The sequence below is a fragment of the Mchenga conophoros genome, linkage group LG13, assembly GCF_057382185.1.
Source record: "Mchenga conophoros isolate Kocher_MC1m ecotype Shallow Benthic linkage group LG13, M_conophoros_male_GT1.1, whole genome shotgun sequence".
NCBI classification, from domain to species: Eukaryota; Metazoa; Chordata; class Actinopteri; order Cichliformes; family Cichlidae; genus Mchenga; species Mchenga conophoros.
Genome location: NC_140538.1, coordinates 11,662,358 through 11,683,931, shown reverse-complemented (window position 1 = coordinate 11,683,931; position 21,574 = coordinate 11,662,358). Strand labels below are relative to the sequence as shown.

General features: G+C 39.9%; 1 protein-coding gene across 2 annotated transcripts in view; it reads left to right on the top strand.

Moving 5' to 3' along the window:
- The first annotated feature begins 5,170 nt into the window (after positions 1 to 5,170).
- Positions 5,171 to 21,574, top strand: part of rgs17 (regulator of G protein signaling 17) — a 28,243-nt gene continuing 11,839 nt past the window's right edge. Inside the window, exons 1-4 of one of the 2 annotated variants that reach the window (XM_085296467.1) lie at positions 5,171 to 5,326; positions 10,380 to 10,462; positions 10,555 to 10,763; positions 14,823 to 14,953. In XM_085296467.1, coding sequence (XP_085152593.1) covers positions 10,761 to 10,763; positions 14,823 to 14,953 — 134 coding nt within the window. In that variant the 5' untranslated portion in view covers positions 5,171 to 5,326; positions 10,380 to 10,462; positions 10,555 to 10,760. Of the gene's footprint in view, positions 5,327 to 10,379; positions 10,764 to 14,822; positions 14,954 to 21,574 lie in introns of both variants that reach the window. The other variant, XM_085296465.1, reaches the window with a different exon arrangement.

Sequence of the window (21,574 nt, the reverse complement as noted above, 5' to 3'; positions counted from 1 at the left end):
GATAGTATGGAAGGGTCTAACTGAAGGAATCCATATACTTTTTCTCAGCCTTGCTGGTGGCTTTGATGGCCACTCCATATGCCTCTGGATTAAAGAATCTTTGTTTGAACACTCCTTGATTCAGACAGCAGGACCCTATACCTCCTCAACCTTCAACCTCAGCACTGGCTCTCCACTCCAGCAAAAGCATCATCTAATTTGCTATTGACACCGCCATTGTGGGGCTCATCTCAGGGGATGATGAGTTTGTTTATCAGGATGAGGTGGAGCAACTGATTGCATGGTGTAGAGATAACAACCTGATCCTTAACACCATCAAGGCCACAGAGTGGAATATTTGACAACAGGAATAAGAAAATACATGTAAAGCCAATTTTCATCTGTAAGAAATGTGTGGAGAGAATTTCAGATATCCAGTTACTAAGGACACACATAGAGGAGGACCTGAACTGGAGTGCAAAAACCACTGTACTAGTAAAATTTTACCAAATGACACTTTAATCTTAAGTGGGCCAGTCCAGTGAAACTCCCCCTTCTGTAAGTGTACAGAAGTTGAACTACATATTTATTAACTCCAGAGTTATAAGAAAAAGAAGTGTAATGGCCTTCTTTACATCTTCAAAGTAGTGCAATGGGTCAGATTAGAACCTTTGCAGGGGCAATTGCGGACCCCGTGCCTTACGTTTGACAACCCAACCCAAAAGCTTGTGTTCTTCAATGACTGCTCAGTAGAGAGCATATTGACATGCATCTATCTGTGGCTTGCCCTCTGCACTGTGGCAGAGAGTAATGTACTCAAGAAAATCATCGGATGCCTTCTCCCCTCCTTGGAAGCTCTTTGCTGTTTCAGCTGCCTCGAAAAAGCCTTCTGAGCCATCCCACCCTGGACATGTTTTGCTTGAACTGCTGACCTTGAGCAGATGTTTCAAAAATAAGAGATTAATAAATACTTTTCTTTCAAAAGCTAGAATTGCATCAAATGCTGCCGGAACTGTGCAATTTTGTTAAGAGTTTAAATTGTGCAATGAATATATATATATATGCGTGTGTGTGTCTGTCTCTCTCTCTCTCTACATATATATATATATATATATATATATAGAGGAACCTAAAAATTCAGGAGAATTAGAAAAACAAGATCAGGCAATCAATACAATCAGTCATCAGATACTCTGCTGGGATAATAAGCTGGCCAAAGGAGAAGATAGAATCCACCAGTGATGGGAATAACGGCGTTACAAGTAACGGCGTTACTTTTTTCAGTAATGAATAATCTAACTAATTAGTATTCCTATCGTTACAACGCCGTTACAGTTACTAACAAGATGATGACAAAGCAACAAGGTGATATATACCAGTTTTTAAATTGTGTTGATAGGCCACGTAAAACCAGAGTCATGATAAACAGTAAACGCGGTGTTTTTTCCTCAATAGTTTTGTGACGTTTACTGTCTAAGGACAGAGCTAGCAAGCACCCCCCAACCCCCCCCCCCCCCCCCAAAAAAAAAAACAGGGAAAGTGACAACGAGAGAGAGAGAGCAGAAAAAGAGAGAGCGCGAGTTTTGAGATGTGAGAGATTTGTGACGTTTAGCGTATTTGTGTAGTGTTGCGTGTCAGAACAATGAGGCGACTGCTGTCTCCAGGTAGAAAAAGGAGTGATACACCTGCTGCTGTCAGACCTGCAGGTATCAGGCAGGCATATAGTGGACAGAAATTATTTTTTTGGAGTGGCACAAATAATTTGTGTGGCATCTTATTGAATCAGAACAGCTGATTGTTCTGTAAATAGTTTGAAATGGTTATTTAAAAAATCAAGGTAAAAGGTAAATGGCTCCAAATAACTTTGTTGTTTGCAAAACTTGTGCATAGGATTTTAATTTTGACAATTTATATTTGCATTTAAAGTTATGAAATATGATTCATTAAACATGTTTGTGGTTGTTACAGTAAAAAAATATAACTTTTTCTACTCTGATTTTATGTTTTTTGTCTGATTTTAGATCAATTGTGGTAATACAGTATATCAAAATGAAAACATAACTGTAAATTCAGACACGTGAGGTTGTGCTGAAAAGAATGATACCAAACAAGGCAAAGTAAATAGCTGATATTGAAAAATCCTACAATGGCTGGACAAAGCTGGACTGAAAGACAGCACAGAGGTACTAAACATGGCAGCACAGGAAAAAGCTCTGAGCACAGGATTGATAGAGGCTGGGGTCTATCAGAACAGGCAAGACCCTGAGTGACCGGCATAATATACTGGAACATCTGTCCTGAGTATGACCTGGAAGTCCGGAGGTCAAAATGGGATACATTGCCTCAAGGGTGGTTGAGAATGACCAAGCTAAGATCCTGTGGGACCTCCAGATACAGATGGAAAAACTTGTAGGTATAGCAAGGGGCAGCAACATCAAGAAGAACATGAGACGCTCAAGAAATACCAAACGCTGAGAGAGGAGTTCGAGAAAATGTGGAGGATAAACGAAAACAGTGATCTCTGTGGAATTTTTGAACTTCATTTTTAATTTGTACCATCCTGAATCTTCATGATTTTGCTAATGACCGTACTTTCTTTTAGTCAGGTTGGCATTTGTCAAATGATTAACTAAAAACGGAAGTTGTGGTGAAAAGCCGGACTCCTACAGAATAATGGGGGTAAAGTACAACTCACACTCATGGAGTCACAAAACTAGTTTTGCAAAGAATGAATGATCTTTTTTCAAAGTCACAGAAAATGTTGCACAAAGCATAATTATGATGTAAAAAAGAAGCAGGAAGAGCTCTGCAATAATCCCACACTTTTGTTGAAGTGTATAGCCTCCTTAACAAGTAACCACAGTATTTTAGTGCCAAAAATTTATTCATTATATTTTAATGTCTCTATTTGTGTTTATTGTGCCTACACTGTTTCCTTTATCTTTGATACACATTTAAAAATATTCTAATCCAAATAACTTGTGCTTTAAAATCATTTTTGCATCACAGATCCACCAGATATGTGGTGTCATACTCAGCTGAAACAAAGAGGCTATCGTCTGATACCGTATCTCCCTCTAATAGACAACTTCTTTATCCTACCAGGAATATATCATTTGGGTAAATGGGCCGCACACATTGTTCAGATATCCCTTAAAGCAGCAAGGTTGTCCATGATGTGCCTGTCTGCTCTGTTTGCTTGGCTTTCAAACCCCATGTACTCCTGGATCTCACTGAAGCTTGTTCTAGGTCTAGTAGCCATGGCAAGCCACAAAACATTGCAATGTAGTGATTAGAAAGCTAAAATACAATTACAGCCTATGATGTAAAAAATAAATAAAACATACAGATACCTCAGATACAGAGATCCCAAATAGCTTTCCCTTGTCTTTGCAACACTGGTGGGCCAAAAAAAAAAAGTTGACTGTTTCTTTGAAGTATTGTTATGATTTTAAATATCACAGTGGCACATATAAATATACAGCTGGGGTCATAAATGACCCATCCGGGTTACTCAAAGGTTAATCTTCTTTCCCTCTTGTTTATCTCTGAAAAACCAAACAGATGTTTGCAGAGTCACTTTTTGCCTAATTATTCATTGCTCGTGAGGTATATAAATAAAAATGCACAAACACGTCTGTGCTTGGATGTTCGTCAGCTAAGGACATGCACGCTTGTCTTCCGACTATCTATGCCAGAAAATTCACTGCTGCATGTTCGAGATTTGCCACGATGAAGCAGAATGGTGCTTTTGTGGCTCTTGACCTTTTCACATGCAAATCAGTGCAATCACTCTCAGCATGTGAAGAAAACAGGAGTTGATCCAGGCCTCTTCAAATCCCTATTAATGAGCAAATGGTGTCAAGGAACATTCCCATCTTCCATCTTAGCCTCCCAGCCATGACCTTTTCGTAATTGTCCCTCTGGAGAACCACAGTTCCTCACAACTAAACACTGAGTGCATCAGATGTATAAAGATGGAGGCCTGCCAGAGAGTAAATGCACAATCCATCAGTCCTGGAACAATTTCCATGCAGAGCTCACTTAAGTGTTTCTTCTTTATGCACAGCGGGTTGTTATTTCGCGCACATATAATGAGTTATTTGTCTGCTCAAAGCCTATAATCGTCACTGTAGCAGCAATAATGTTTCCTGCCATTTCCGTTCACACATATAGGGAGGCACATCGCATCAGAACAGGTGTTTGTGTGCATATGTGTGTGTTTGAGAGAAAGAGAGAGAGAAAGACCGAGTGTGTTAGAGAGAGAAAGCAGAGCAGAGCTGTGGTGCCCCCGTGTGGTGGAAGTGGAAAATATATTTACTGCCAAAAACTGAGATTTACTAGATTGCGCCTGCATTCTACAGGCTGCACGGTGATGAGGGAAACATCAATTAAACACAATTAAAATAATCTGTGACACTAAATCAGAAATACAGGGAAAGCTTGCGATTAACAGAATAAATCGATTCTATATATTTTATATATTATATAAAATATAGTATATTTTTTCATTGATGTATGTTTAGAAAACCTCACTATGTGTTTATGTATTACATTTTAAAGATGTCTTTCTTTAAACTCACCTGAGCATTATTTAAGAAGTATTCAAGCTGTATCTTAAAAGTGCGTATTTTAAGCATCTTGTTGTCTGCATATGTATGTAAAGCATAATATGATCATCATACTGTGTTAACACTGTAAAAGTGCTAAACACATATGCTTCATGAAGTCGGTGTAATCTCACTGATAAGCTTTAACAATGCATGGGGCTTTATGCTGAGACGAGAGAAATAATGCAAAACGTTGTTCCCATTTCTGTTTTAGTGCAGCAACTGTTTCTTGCGGAAACTGTTTTAACATCAGGACAGTCTGTATGTGAGATAGTTTATGGTTCATTTTTACGAGTTTATAACCCGGGGACACATTTCCTCTTGTATGAATGGTGGCCTTCTAACTTTATTACCGGCTGACTGGCTTTCCGAAAGTGTGCTCGCTTGTGTTTAGGATACTGACCAAAGCCAATACAGCATTGTTTTTAAAGCAAACTGGGCGTCTTCAGTTGTGCAGCAGCACAGCTGTGATAATGATCCTCTGTGACCGGACTGTGTGCAGCCTCGGCAGTGCATCTTCTCACCAACTGCGGGCACAGAGCGGCGGTGGCAGCGCGCCTGCGCAGTGCATCCAGGGGCTCGGCGGCGTTCGGTGCTGAAGTGGGGCGGATGGCAGAAAAACAGCGGCGATGGACTTTACACCGCGGGATTCCAATTTACGATGTCTTTAAATAAGCATTGGGACGTCGCTTTTTCACACCTATCATCCTAGGACACTGACAGCCCACCGCAAAGGGGTAAGGTGGTGATTATTCTGCGCTAAGGGTCCACACGGGTTGGCTAGCTGACGTTAGCACGGCGCTAGCTGCTGCTCAGCTGCCACCGCCTCCTCTCCCTGCGAGAGATAGCCGATCTCAGGCTGACTGCTAAAGCTAGCGAGAAGAAAGTGGGTGGTGTTTGATTTCTGTAAAATGTCTGTGCGGCTGACAGCGCTGTGGAGCCCCCTCTCTGACTGCGTTAGCCGTCGGTGGTGTCAGCTGCGAGGGGATCCCCTCTGCCGGCCGGCTGGTCGGACCTGCAGCGACTCTGCTCAGATGGTTCTTGCAGCTGCAGGAGACAACCATGCAAAACAAACCAGCCGAGCAGCTAGCCAGCAGAGCTAGTGTACAGAGGGTGAGAGCAAGGTCTGATGAGATTGCCTTCTTCATATCTGAAGATATGCACAGGCCTTCAGGGAGATTCAAAAGATTCCGTTCTGCGACTGTCCTGTTAACTTTCTCACTCGGGAGTGCATTTTGTGTGTGTTATTTATCTAATGTAATACACTGTTAAGAGATCATGCAGTGCACAGCTGTAGCAGCACCATCACTGCAGTTTCCCATGGGTGTGTTGAGTCAGAGGAGCCCAGGTTATGTTGCAACTGCATCCTGAGAGACTTCCTGATTAATCTCATTAGGCCTGTACTCTTCATTCAAAGAGGTCTAACAGAATGCAAGCTGACCTATCAGCATCTGATGTTATTTGCTTCTAGGATGGCAACTTTTATTCTTGAAAGCAGTGAAACTCGGTGGCACCAGTATCGACATTTAAATTGATCCCTAAAAGCATTCAGTGATATGTCCTTTCTCATATATATATATCTATATATATATAGATATATATATAGATATATAGATATAGATATCTATATATATCTATATCTATATATATATATATATATATATATATATATATATATATATAGATATATATATCTATATAGATATATATCTATATAGATATATATCTATATAGATATAGTTAACAAGCCATACATTTTTTTTAAAGCATTTGAAGATTAATTTACAAATAAGGTTAGCATGTAGTGTCCAAAAGAGCAGCTCTAATGTCATTTTTAGACTGTCTGCAGCACATGTAGCAGAGCAGCTCTTTTTGTTTGTGATGTTGTCTGACAGGGTTGAAAGCAGATTTTTTTTTTTTTTTTTTTTCAGGGGCTCCGTTGAGTTTTGTGAATGTTTAATTTGAAGGTTGTTTAGGGAGTTTGATAGCCAAGTCAATCCTCTTGCTAAGTGTAGAATACTTATTAATTTCTGCAACCAAAAGCTTCTTTAGTTCCCAATAGCGAATTAGCATTTAGGCACCAGTTGTTGTTGTTGTTGTTGGGTTTTTGTTTTTTTTTCTTTAAACACTAATAAAGCAATCAATGTATTTCTTCTTCTAGATGTCCCAATCAGTTTTAAACAATTAAAAATGTTTGCGAGATTGAGTGAATTTAAAATTCAGAAGCAGTTTACATGAATTCTAGATGAAAAGATGAAAAACAAAGTGCTGGTGAAGTTTCAAAGGGTTGGTGAAATTAGGCTAGTTGTTAGCCTCCCGCCCCAAGGCTGGCTTCAGACCAACTACGGTAAGCTGATATAAAAAGAGCAGCGCTGGCAAAGTATTTGGGAGGTTTTATGACTTTGTAGGGCTCTCATTGACATATCAAACCTGTAGGTGCCCAGTCAGCAGACACAAATTAATTTAAGGTATAAGGTGACATCATCCACAAAACAAGGTTAGTAATGAGTATTTTGTGGGATTGTTCTAAATTATTCCCTACCAAAATCTCAGCAATGTCTGAATATATCGGTACTGTACAAAACGTAGCTTAAAGGTGTCTTGTATATGAATAGTGCTATTTAAAAAGACAGAAAGCTGTACAGAAGAATAAGGATAATAACCAAACAACTTTTTACAGCTCATGCCAATTCAAAAACATCAAGGGAGGTGTTACTGCAGCATTTCAACACTGACAGCGCTCTCTATGCAGTAGAGGCTTGGACCCGGAAAAAGGCTCGATACGTCATCAGTAACAAAGAGCACAGATTGGGCTCTTTGTTGTGTTTCGAAAGCCATTCCTGTGCAGTTTTATCCCGGGATGATTTAGCCATATTGGAATTTTTTTCACTCACGTGGATTATCAGGGGCATCAGTCTCCAAATTCCAAACCGGGCCGAGCTTTGTCGTAAACATTTCCCATAGTCATTTTCTTCATTTCATTCAGGAAGCACATCACTAAAGTTGGTGATCATCTTCGCAACAGGAATAAGCAAACTCACAAGTACAATGAAAAAGCCTGATCTTAACAAGCTGCTGTGCAAAATAATTTGTCATAGATTCTTAATATACAAGGGAAACTATTGTTTTCAAACCAGTTTAAACTGGCATGAACGGATGTTGATGCTCCCCTCACGTTGCTTTTACAGTAGAGCAGTATTGAGACAGCATGTTGTGTCATATGGGAGGGATGGTAGTGACATGTGAACCTCGATTTTTTTTTCTTTTTTTTTTTTTTTCTTTGTGCTGCTCTTTATCTTGCTAGACATCACTGTGGAGGAAATGAGCCATGTATAGGCAAGGGTGGGTGAGAGACTGTAGATCAGAGCTGATAAGGCTGCTAACCCACTGTAACTGAAGATGTTTAGTTTGTTTGGTAAGTCTTTTCAATATTAGATATTATCTTTATCTTCTTTTTTTTGTATATGCTAATTTTACACTCTAAGTTGCAGACTGCTGATAATTTGCAATAGTGTTAAGGTCACCATGCGAACACCTCTAAGCTGCTGTTATGAGTAAGCACGGTGTTGGAGCACTAATTCCTGCATGAAGAACATGGAGCATGAGGGCTATCTAGGAGACACAGCAGCCTCTCTCAGGGCCAAAATCCAGCATATGGCTTTTGACATTGATTGAGTGTTGGGTTGCAGTGCCAGTGAGCTTAATGCTTTGCACCATAAATGTTTAAGATAAGCATTCGCAGCATCATTTGCCATTTACTGCATTTCCTGGTTGAACTGGTCTTATTCTAACCACATCCTTTAGCTTATCACAAGTAAAGTATTATGGTATCAGCGTCTGTGTTGGTGGCTGAGAAGAGGAAGCTGTTGCACAAAGGCGTCAGAGGAAAAGTACAGCTTCAGCTGATGTCTGTTTTCAATAGGGCTGCCACAAACGATTATTTTGATAGTTGACTAGTCACCGATTATTTATGCGATTAGTCGACTAATCAGATCATCATCCACTGGACGTAAAACTACAGCTTATTGCACCAGCAGCATCTGCTCTTATATAACTATCATTAGCTTACAGCTTTAAGCTTTTAAGGTGCTAACTAAAAATAAAGACAAGATGATAGTTTATTCAATTTTAATGAAATTTGCAGATTGTTTCGGTAAAGTTTAATAAACTCCTTGCTATCTAAAATATAACAGGACACCGGAGTATATTCTCCAGCATCTCACACTTCTGATAATCAGCTGTCTGCTTGACGTTTATTCAGCTGTGTAAAAACTATAACTTTAATCTCAGCCAAACCGATTTACTCAGGAACAAATAAAATACAAAAAAAAAAAAAAAAAAAAGCCAAACAACAACATTTTTAATTTATCTAAGTGACTCATATATATTTAACCTGAGTCGCGAAAGACGGCGGTGGGTTTGAAAACAATTTGCCGGGAGTCCGGTGTTCTCACGGCGCTAGTGACCTAGCCCCCGGCTAGCTATCGAGCTAGTGGGTAACAGACGTCTCCGAAAACGTCGGAGCGCTTTTGAAAATATGTGGTGTCCTGATAAACTGAGCCGATATTTGAGGTTTACACAGCTACATTCTTGCCTGAAAATATGTTAAACGTTTATTTTGTGACCCAGAAAGAATAATAAGAGTAATATTAAAACTAACTAGCTACCGCCATTGTTGGAAACTTAGCTGGGCCGCGCTATGAATTCTGGGACACAGCTGCTTCTTCTTCTTCGGGGTTTAACGGCAGCTGGCATCCTTGTACATGCTGTGCTGCCATCTTCTGTTTCAGTCCGTTATTACACTCTTAAATCCTGCTATTATTCCTGCGTCTTTTGCGATCTTACAAAGCTTCAAACGACGCGTCGACTATTAAATCAGTCGTCGACGATTTTGATAGTCGACGTAATCGTGACTAGTCGACAAATCGTGGCAGCCCTAGTTTTCAATACAGATGAATATGCTAGCTTTTTCACATAGTCGACTTCCTCATTAACCAGTAGATCTTTGTCATCGTTAACCCCTCTCATGTATTGATTGTATATTAAAATACAGTCCATTCCCAAATTAAATGCAAATTTTTACATTGTCCTATGGCTGTAGTGCTGCTTATCTATCTAGACTACTTTGGTGTGAGCTGCTCAGTTTGGGAGGTTTTGGCTGAAGAAATGCCTACCTTTGTCTTGAATTTAATGTAAATAATTGGCACCTTCCTCATGGTTCTTCAATGGGCACTACATTGAAAAAATAAAAACACAATATCTTTTTTTAGAAATCAAAGCCCGGTGACTGAAAAAGTCCCGGTGTTCACAGGTTTATGCAGCAACTGTTTTTCTTTTGAACTACACCTGGCAACGACACAGGATGTGACAGGATATAAACTCAGCTGAGCTGAGCTCAAATGTTAGGCAGTTTCATACCTATTTTGGCCGGTGCGTGTAGATAGTAGAAAGAAAAGAGTTCTACAACAAGAAACATGAATAACCAGATCGTAGTTTCTAGAAAAGGGCATTGCTGCTTAGTTTCTCTGCTGCAATCTTTGCCAATTGAGCACACGTAGACAAGTAAGAGTAGATATCTTTACCACTTATAACTCCAAAACTGGGCAACTGGGCATCTACACCTAATCTAGATGGATGAAAATGAGGTTCTGCTCTGTGTCGCATTTGCTCGTATCTGCTTCTGTCTTCTTGTCGTTGCAGGATATATTTCTCCTGACTGATCATTTTCACTTAAAGTCAACTTCTGTGTTTCATGGTGTTTTCTTTTTGTTCACGTTCTGTGTTTTACAGATGCTGCACTTTGAATGCTCCCTACACCCTCAAGTCCATAAATGACCCTTTCACAGAGTTCTGAGGAAGCTTAGGAGGTGTTGGTGAGAGAAGCAGAAGTAGCGAGTGAAGTAAGGAAACGAGGGGAGGAAGTGGTCGCATCTCATCTCAGCTCTTGTGTCCCTTTCTGTGCCAGTTGGTCAGGGATGGTGATACCAGTAACCTCTCTGCCCTGTGGTGAAAAGAACCTCCTCGCCTTGCCCCAAATCTCCTGCAAGTCAGAAAGACGCTCAGACAGTCCCCCAGTCAGTCACTTCGTCAACCAGCCTGCTAGCATCCAGCAACCTATTACCTCATGCCATGACTGCTCTGTCTGACCTGTGTTTAGGAACTCACTAATTCATGGTAAGTTTCACGCTTTCCCAGTAATTTAATTAATATATTTAGATTGTTTTTTATTTATTTATTTTACAGAAACTGAACTTGTATTTTCAAGTTTACTGTCACAGTGAGGATCCAAATTTGTGTGAAATATAAAGTCAAATGCTTTGGTTAAGGGGTCAAAATGAAAAGTCATATGTTCATGTTCATAACCAAAGTTTGCAGTTGTGGTCCTGGAGGTTGACGGACCAAGCAACATCTGCCAGATCGTGTAAGATAATGAGTCGGCAGCAAAGGGTGACTGGCTTTTACTTCTCGATTTTAAAGTTGAAGTTTTGATTTTCATTTGTAATTCTCAGAATGGACATGAATTTAAATGTTGCTTAGTAAAAGTCTTTTCTTCATGGAAGTGAAACAAAGCAACCCACCGGTTATTTGTATATAGTGCTTGATATCAGTCGGTTATTAGCCATGAATGGAAAATGATCTGTCACCTTGAAAGGACGTTCTTTATCTTTGAAAACGAGGTGTTGTTAACTCAGAGTTAGAAATAATTTGTGTTCAGATAACTAATGGTAAGATGCTTTTTCTCACACAGTTTCTCAACAAACGGTTTATTTGTTTTTGTCTTTTTGTAAAGAAAACGCTATTAACCATTTTCCCTACCACAACAAAGTGAGAATGGAGGCAGGCTGCGACTTACGTGCCACGGTGACGTCATTATTCTGTTCTTTTACTTTTTGCACTTAGTGCCTCATCAAAGCAAACGCTGCTTGCGCTGATGCGACGTCAAAGTCTGCATAAGGTGCAAATGTTTCTGGCGTTTTACATGTGGCACTAATTTGTGAAATAGGACGCTAGTTTCATTTGCATCGCTCTCGTGAAAAACTGCCTGATGGTGAAGCAGAGTGGAAGCTTCAACGTCAAGTTGGACTTTTGGATGATGATTGTTTTGGTTAATATGGCGTCCTCTATTTTGGTATTATTTTAGTATTTGCAAAAATGTACTGCATGTATGACAGATCTTGTAGCTATCTTTTTCATCTGTTTTTTTTTTTTCTTTGCCCTCTGATGTTATTGTGTTAGTATTTCCACCCCATTTGCATGACATGTCAGTGCATCCTCCTTCTTTGGCTTTGGAACAAAGCCATACCCTCTCTGTGGTTTACGTCTAACAGCCTGTTTTTCCACGGTAGCCGCCCAGTTGCTAAATAACCGATGGCTGCTCCGCTGGACGGACGACAGCATTTGCATATCGGGCTTGTCTTTTTAGCCGTACCTTCCATGTTTCTTCATTGAAGCAAATTATCAGTCTGTAGAGTAGAGGGAACAAAAAAGAAGAAAATTAGTTATATTTTTCTTCTTTTTTTTTTAAAATTTGGATTTTCACATTTTTTATGAAAAGATTTTAATTTGAACCATGACATTACAGGTAGGAGTGCTTTTTCAGTCAGTATACTTTTAATTCTCATACTGCATTTGATTAGACCCTCCCAGCTAAGTAAATGCATAAAACTTTAAAGCTAAAGTTTTGACATCCTCGTGGTTGATCTTTCTAGCATTTCTAGTTGTTTATGTTTGCAGCTGAGCTTTACGTTACGGTTAAAGCTTATGGCACTGTGAGGTAAGGGTTTTCCCAGTATAATAAGCTCACCAAGTAAACCTATAAATAGCATAAGGGTCATAAGAGTAGGTGAAGTTTTAGATATAATAAGGGAAACTTCTTGTTTCTAAACAAGTTGATTTGGATTTCGTACATGGCGTCAGTCATACCTGGGGTATCACACTAGGGTAGGATGAATTTTTTTCCCACCATATCCAGGTTTTATCTGTGAAACCATTCTCCTCATTTTAGACTGTTTTAAAGAAAGTTATGTGCAATGAATATGAGAAGATGCGAACAAAATGTCAGTCCTCTATCTGCAAAACTGTGGTTTCTACACACCTACAGATTCATCATTCTGTGTTAACATGAGCTACACCCCTGAAAGTCTGTGTGTATAGAGCCGTAGTACAAGATATTTACCCAAAGAATTTTGAAGGAATAAGTTTAGGTACTTTTCTAGATAATGGAATTTGAGAATGGCCTTCTCAAAAAAAGAGTCCTTAAAAAACTGTCTAAAAATAAACACCTCTAACCCCAAAATTTGCATAATTCCTATTAAAGAGCTGCAATTTTCCTCTGGAATATCTTACTGGCAAATCAGATATGTTCAGAAGAGACATGGAGGAGCCCACTGACTAGTCTATAGTGTAATTTTGTAGACTCATGGCAATCCCCATGTATTTGTACTTTTTTTTTTATTTATTAATTTTTTCCCCATGTTGTGGCACATTAGTAAAGAAATCATGACTGTAAGAATAACTGCTAACATTTTTCCAGTATTCGCATGCTTTCGTTTGCCTATGCAAAACTGATGAGACACACCAGATAAATTTTCGTCGCTGCTACCGGTAAAAGTGATTTTATTTCTCCAATTCTGCATCCACAGAAATTTAAATTCAAAACCTCACAGATTTGAAACAGAAACTTCTGCCAATTTTTCTAAGAATGATTGCAGTCAGTCCAAGTTGGACTTTGGAGACCTGTGCATGAGGTGAAGTTGACAGTATTGCGCTGGTCACTGCAACTACTTGCAGTCAGTCTTCCACAGCAGAAGAATTCAGTGCAATCTCTGGGCAACCACCGATTTATTTATTTTATTTCATTATTAATATTTCTTTTTCATTCAGTCACAGAGAGGTAGCCACCATATTTTTATTCCGCTGTTACTGAGAGGAAAGCACTCTCCAAGATGGCTTTAATTAAAGGAGAACAGAGTGTGACTACAAAATTGCTAGCTGCACATTTTTGTTTCTCATGGCTATTTTTAGGCATCGCTTAAAGTAGCTGTAGCTGCAGCGGCAAAGAAATAGCCCACAAAACCTTTGCAAAAGTTTCCAATTCAATCAGTGAACACTGCGCTGTGCTTACTGGATATCCAATTATAGTGATTTTTGAAGTGGCTGACGGATGTTTTACAAAATTATGACAACTGATTTCTCCCTGTGCACCTTTAGAGCAATATCGGACTTGGTTTCTCAGTTTCTTTCTGGTGTTAGACAGTTTGATAAAACAAACACAGAATACCTCTAAGATTTTTTTCATTGACTCCTGATTCATCACATCGATTGAGGCAATGATTGATCAGCAATTTCATTACTGCAAGATGTTTTCCCCAGTGAGATACAATAACACCAAATGTTATTTATGTTAGACTATGCTAATAATACAATGGGTGTAGTTTTGCTTTACACTTTGAATGACCTTTGTCTGACTATCCAAGACCTGACAGAGGGGGTTTTGGTTTTTAGTCTTCAGAATCTTTAATAGTGAGTGAAAATCAGTTTGAAGCAACAAGGAGAGTGCAGGCAAACACTACACGTGTTGTTGTTCTAGGATATCGTTGGTTTGTTGCACAGCAAATGGCATCATCGAATCATCTGGACATTTATGTTCCTGATACGATAACGTCTTTAAATGGCGTTGGTGCTCCCAGGATACTTGAGCACCAGTGTGAGTGTTTTAGGCTGGAGCCTGTCAAACTGTAGCTGTCGTGGATCAAGAAGTTTTTGGTCCAGCATGTGCGAGGAATCAAACATGAAGGAATTAGCAGGAGAGAAACCTGTAACGGTATCGTACATTATTGTCATTTCAAAGCAAAAGATCGCAATAACTTTTTAGGTTGACGTCATGCATCATTGCACATAACGTATGTACAAAACCTGAGTGAGTTGGTATGAATTCTCATGAATTTGTGCCTGCTTGTCTGTGTTTGTGACACGCAGATCCTGTTTTTCTGTGTTGGTTAAAATTAATTTGTAGTTTCTGTCAAAGGTGAGTGAAAGACTTGGCTCAGTGCCAGAAACTCTCGCAACGTATGAAGAAGGGAAGTTCCTGTACTGTCCTGCCTGAGTGCTCTTCCTCTCTCCCCTGCACATAAATTCACCTGTCGCACAGTTTCTGTTTTGTTTCCTCATCTACTGTAACATCTGAATGTATAAGATGTTTAACTGCACGTTCTCGTCCTCTTTACGGTGAAGCCCCGGAGTGTGAGTGGAGTGGAGATGAGAAAAAGGCAGGCGGCTCATATTGAGGCCCCACCCCAGGCCCCTGGACAGCCCCGACCCAACACCTGCTGCCTCTGCTGGTGTGGCTGCTGCAAGTGTCTCTGGTAAGAAAATGCAAAGCTGTACTAACAAAACTAGTCCATGCTAATATTATGCTATACTTTATTAGTTTTTAAGCAGCACCAGTGTTGTATTCTGTTTGTTTGTCCATCCTTCACGTGAGTGCAGTATCTCAGGGGTGCCTTGAGAGAATATTTTTCAAGTTTTTGCACAAAAGTCTCCTGCGCACCATGTGCTTTTTAGCAACCTTATCAGTTAATTGCAAACCACAGTGCGTGACATGGGCCTGGTAAACTTGAGTCAGCCATCAAGTTTGATGCATGTAAACGGTGCAAAGACGATGCCCGCAGAAACAGCCCACACGGCTGTTTGTTTCTACTGCTCGCCCGTGATGACCGCCAGAGGGTAGAGTTTGTAAACATGTTTGTTTTGCACATTTTACTTCCATTATTTGGTTTTGTTTTTTCCCCCACTGTTGAAACAATTGGCATGGCAACTCACGCTGGACTCCCATTGGCTCATCGGCGCACGCGGTTCATTGTGGCTGTAATGTTGCAGGATATCTTTAGCCACAACAGCTAACTTTGAACCTATGTCATTGTGTATAATAAAACCAGGGCTGTGCAGCCACAACCAAAACTAGGCCAAAGACCTGAGGATGAACTGGTTACATTTTTGCGATCAAAGGTCAAGGATGTTGTGGTTTCACTTCAGAAACACCCAGTAAAGGTCGCTCACACAACATGTTTTTGGAAAATAAGTCATAATCTCATGCTAACCATAACTACTCACACAGCTGTTTGTTGGTTGTTGTTTTTTTAGCAGTTTATTAAATTGAACTGTGAAAACAAAGCAAAATGTGTCACTTGCAGTGATTGAGCACCTATACTTCCTGACTAACACCAAAAAGCAAGTTAGGTACTAGCTGGTAGCGTTTATCAGCTAAAATGGCAGGTGGAGACCAACATAGAACTGAAACAAAGAACGTTATTCACTAAGTAGCTCTAAATAAATGATTAGAATAAACACCTTTGTGCTGACAATGTCATGCTGTCTGGTGGTTATGTCATTGTTGTTCCTCTGCAGCCCTGAAGAGGCCAAAAAATCCGTTATTGCCAGTTAAAGTTGCATAGCAATAAGTTGGCAGCACAGACAAGCAGAATAAATAACTGCAGTCTGTTTTGCTTTAGATTAGCAGGATCTGATTTTATCCTTTGCAAAAGAGGGCCAAAGGAACCACTGAACAAAACCAGTGTCTGAATTGATCATACAATAATGCAAACAGCATTTTAGCATTGTGCTATTAGGCAGCTAGTTGACAAATTATTTATTTTTCTTAATGGTTTCTTCATTTTTGTGTTGTGCTGTTATTTTGAACAGTGTAGACATTTTTAATAGTGTGAGCCTTAAGAGATTAAAATGCAGCCCTGGTACCTGAAATAATAAACAGTTGTCCTGCCCTTAATCCCGTTGCCCAATCTGTGATATTGCACTGATACTGAGTTTTACCTCAGCTGAATGAATTATGATTTTTAATGGCAACACAAAACCGGGGACTGACCAGCAAAAACAGAAAATAAATGTACATTTATTCCTTGAATTTTCTTTCTTTTTAGTTATTTTATTTTATTTTATTTTTTAATGTCTCATTATTGTGTCTCACCAGTGCTGACATGATGTAAATTGTCCATCATTGGTTACCTAAGCCCTCGGGAATAAAGATTAGCAGGTTTAGACGAGCATGCAAACCAAGCTTTTGGAATTTAATGCATTTCAGTGTCTTTAGTTGCAGACAGGCTGTCCACTTAATTCATCACCAGGCAGCCACCCCTAAACTATCTTTGGCTTTGCTGAGTTATTTTGAGCTCCAGAGTTGTAATCAGCTGCAACAGGCTGTTTCTGATTCACTACACAACATTGTCATGCAAAATCACCATATGCACAACTTAAAGATAACAGTGGTGCTGCATATAGATATACGAGGATTACTGGAAGCAGATTGCTTTTTAGTTTTTTTTTCTCTTATACCGTGTACGGCTGCAGACTGACTGCGGCAGCTTGCTACTCTGTCACTCAGTGAACAGAGTCCTCCCTGTGCTGGGAGACCGCAAAGCAATGCTGTCCATGAATCTTTTTTCCTAAAAAAATGATGATTTTAATCAGCTAATCACCTTTCAAAAGCACAGTGCATTTAGACATGGTCTGGATGACCTGCTGAAGTTCAAACAGAGCATCAGAATGGGGAAGAAAGGTGATTTAAGGGGCTTTGAACAGTCATGGTTGCTGACAGACAGGCTGGTCTGAGTATTTCATAAACTGCTGATTTACTGATCCCACAGAACTCATTTCTCTGGGTGAAAATACTAGAGGTTAGAGAATAATGGGCAGACCACATTGAGCTGATAGGCGGTAAAAAACTAAATCCAATAGCCACTTTTTACAACCAAAATATGCAGAAGAGCATCTCTTAACGCACAACATGTTAAACATTGAAGCAAATGAGCTGCAGCAGCAGAAGATCGGGCTACCACTGAGAAAAAGAAATTGAGACTACAAAATTGGAAGAAAAATGCTCCGTCTTGATTTCTGCTGTAACGTTCAGATGGCAAGGTCAGAATTTGGCATAAATGAAGGCATGCAACCATCCGATCTTGTATCAGGGATTCACAGGGAGGCTGCTGCTGGTGGTTCTATGGTGGGGACATCTTAATGTATTTTGTTCCTCTTGTTACCAACTGAACACAGTGAACCCATCATGGCTGTTTCCAGCAGGATAACGCACCGTTCTACAAACCTCAAATCCTTATTGTCGGTTTCTTGAACACGACAATAAGTTCACTTTTCTCAAATGGCCTCCACAGTCACTAGATCTTAATCAAAAAGAGGTTCTTAGTGATTTGATGGAATGGGAGATTTGCATCCTGGACGTGCACCTGTCTATTGGCCCCTCAATGCGATGAGGTCATTCTGTACCCTTGGCACACAAACAGCCCCTAATCCAAATGTTTCCGCCTCCGTGCTCGACTGTAGAGATGATGTTGTTTACTCAGAATTTTTGTTCCTCCAAACAAGTTGATGCCAAAAAGCTCAATTTTGGTTTTATATGACTACAACACTTTCCCCCAAGCCTGTTCTGAATCATTTCCTGAATCATTTCATTCACTGGCCACCTTAAGATGGGCCTGTATATGTGCCTTCTCGAGCGGGGAGACCTTACAGGCACTGCGAGATTTCAGTCCATTACGGCATAGTGTGTTATCAGTGGTGTTGCTTACTGCCTTCAGATCATTAACAAGCTACTCCCATGTAGTTTTGGGCTGATCTACTTCCTCATGATCATCCATACCCATAAGGCAAGATCTTACATGAAGGATAAGATAAGATACCTTTATTAATCCCACGAGTGGGAAATTTAATAATAATAATGACACAAGCAGTTGGCTTTTATGAAATGTGTTTGGTTTTCTGGGTTTTTGGTTGACATTCTGTCTCGCCGTTAAAAGGAGATGAGTCATAAACGAAAATCATTTGTATTATTTTTAACAAAGCAGTGCAGATGTTACACACAAGGATAGCCAGGACACTGACACAGTTTTCACTGTTTTAGCTTCAGGGGAATGAAGGAAAGCTGTGACTGCTACGTCAAAGTGCACGATGAACTCTGAAGAAACACCTCAAGATTTGGGGATTTGCGTGTGTTTGTTTTCTTGTTGAGAGTAGAAGAGTAGAGTAGAACTATTATTTTGACTTTACATAAATGCTAGAGAGCATTTTTTAAAGCTCGGACCTGTCATCTGTCACCATTTCTAAATTGTCTATGTCTTACACCAAAATCTGAGCACAAACAGACAGGTTAAAAATATGTTTTGATATTTCGGGGAACCAGCAGAGTTTCCAGGGAGTCGCTGAGTTCAGCCGAGTATCAGTTTCAAAAGTTCAGGTCAATTGTGGCTCAGCTATAATTAATATTAGAGCTGGAAGTATTAGTCAGTGGCTTGACAAACAAAAAAAAATGCAAAAAGGCTAAAAATCTCTCTCCCAAAATGTCAATTTTTAGTGTTGTGTGATTGTAAAATTAAAAAAAGGTCAACTTTGGTAAAGGTTGGTGATTTTTTTTTTTTCATTATTATTTATTTATTTTAAACATTAAGTTTAAAAAACAGTGATGATGTGCATTTGTCCCAGATTGAAGGACCAGAATCCAACACAACCAAAAAGAAAATAGTCAGCATCCTGTCACATACAGATTTCACCTTAGAGAATAAAACCTCCTGTACCATGTTGCCCACGAGCAAGGCACCAAAGCCAGGTGCTGGTACGCAGCTCCTATAGCTGCTTTGCTGTGGCTCCAGTCTTGCTGCGAGAGGGGAGTGAATGAAACATTGTTTTCAGGCAGTGAATGGTGAATGTGCTGCTTTTTTCACACCACTTCATCTGAAGTGGTGGCAGCCTGTGGACTGTGACTCTACTGTGTGTTTTTCAGTCAGACGCTCATATCAGATCTCCAGAATGAGCCTGGAAATTTGTCCTCAGAACCCTATATGTTTATTTATTTTAGTGTCGAGGCCGGCGGGGATCGTTAGTCCAGCCTGTGTGACACTGCTGAGAGTAGTATACGAGCTGCTTGTAAAGCACATATTGCTCTCTGTGTCACTTTTTTTGCAGTCGTGCCAAGTCGAGAAGTAGAGGCGTGTGTGAGTTTGTGAAATCTCTTGTGCCGTTTTAGAGGATCGGGGTGTATGAAAGTATTAATCTTCTTTTTATTTTCTCCCAACCTCTTACCCTTTAACCCCTCCTCATCCACCCTCACACAAGGCCCTATTCTGGTAGGGGTGCCTTCTATTTCCAACCACACATCACATGCAAAACAGCTGTGAGGAACAGCCTGTATATTTAGCAGTATTGTGAGGGCGCCAGGGGGCTGAGGCTAGCTTAGCCCATTACTTCTGCACAATGGGGACTTTGACAAGAGACTGCAAGAGGAAGGAAAGATCCTCCATGGTGTGGACAAAAATAGACAGCTCAGTGTGTGTTGCATTGTGGACTCAGCAAGTGTGACTGAGCTACGATAGACACAGAGGCTACCGTGAGTGTTTGCATAAAGACCTTAACTGATGCTTTATTGTTTTAACAGAGTACAAATTAACAGCTGAGAGAGCAGAGCTGCTTTCATTTTATCAGGTTTTATCAAGGTGGTGTCTTAGTGAGAAGCAGGAAGTAGAAAATGTCTGCCAAGCCACTGTTATGCATTTGAGACTTCATGGTATAAAACTGCAGCTTGCAGTAATCGTAGTGGAAAGCAGAAATTTCAGTTGACACACGAGATATCTTTAAATGTGTTACTGCCTTTTTGTCCATGAGTCCTGACCGGTGGGGTAATCTTTTTTTTTTTTTTTTTATTTATTTAATTTTTTATCTGCTATTACTAAGTCCTGCTCCTAAATTTATACCACATATCTCTCTTATCTACACTCCTCTGCACAGTGCTACTGCACAGTGCAAATTTACTTAAATGTAGGCCTGCAGGAAAGTCTACCCAACCGCTGAACAGTAAGGCATACAGTAAACACAGCCCACATAACCGTTTCCTTTTTAATAGTTTCAGACTCATGCAGATACACTTTTCATACAGCACTGTTTGTAGCTCTTTGCTATTTTAAACGATATGTGTAGAGAGTGAAGGTTGGGGCTGTACTGAGAGGACGGTTTAGACAGCGTGAGATGCTGGGACACAAAAATATATCAAGTGTTTATTAACCCAAAGCGGCTGTGCTTGCTGACAGTTACTGGAGCATGCTGTCAGTTTAGATATAATTGATATAAGCCTCTAGCTGCCATTTATTTGCCTCCTGATGCTGTGCATTATGAAGCAATTCCCAGGTTTAGCACTGCGCTTTGGTTTATTTGACAGCTGGTGTACCCATGGAACAATAGACAGAGGATTACAAATAAATCTGGCTCTATGTAGCTGACCGAGTAAATTTGACTCCAGCGTCTCCTACGCTTATGTTGTTGGCTAGCTCTTAAGATCCTTTATGAGAGGAGAAATCAAGTTGGTTGGATGTAAAGAAGAGAATGCGGAAGAAGTGAAGCAGTGCTTTGGTTAGGTAGATAGACTGGACAAAGGATTTTGAAGATGGCGTTTCTTGGTTGGAGGAGCACTACAGAAAAGATTCATGGATGTAGTGAAGGAGGTGCTGGTGGGACAGAGGAAGATGGAGGCAGATGATCTGCTATGGTGACCCCTAAAGGGAAAAGCCAAAAAAGGAGGAGAAAGGCTCACGACCTGAGCCTTTCCTTCCTGCAGTTTCAGTTTAGTTTTGTTGTTGTTCTGTAGCATGCTGGTGAAAGTGAAATCATTTTTTAAGCATAATGATCCCTATGAACACTTTTAATTATAATATTAGACAAGTTTGACCTGAATAAACAATGTTATCATTTTTTATTTTTTTTTGCTATTGTAGGACTAGCTTCCTGGCTATCAGCAGCAGATGATTAGTTCCTATTGGGAAGCTTTTATTACAGTAACAGTAATCTAATAACTTGCAGTCAACTTAGGTAATGTTGTATTAGCTTCACGTGTCTCCTCTGCTCCATTAAAGGGCACATAAATTATGTAAATGACAAATTATTCATGAATTATTGATTTTCCCTTCTCCAATCCA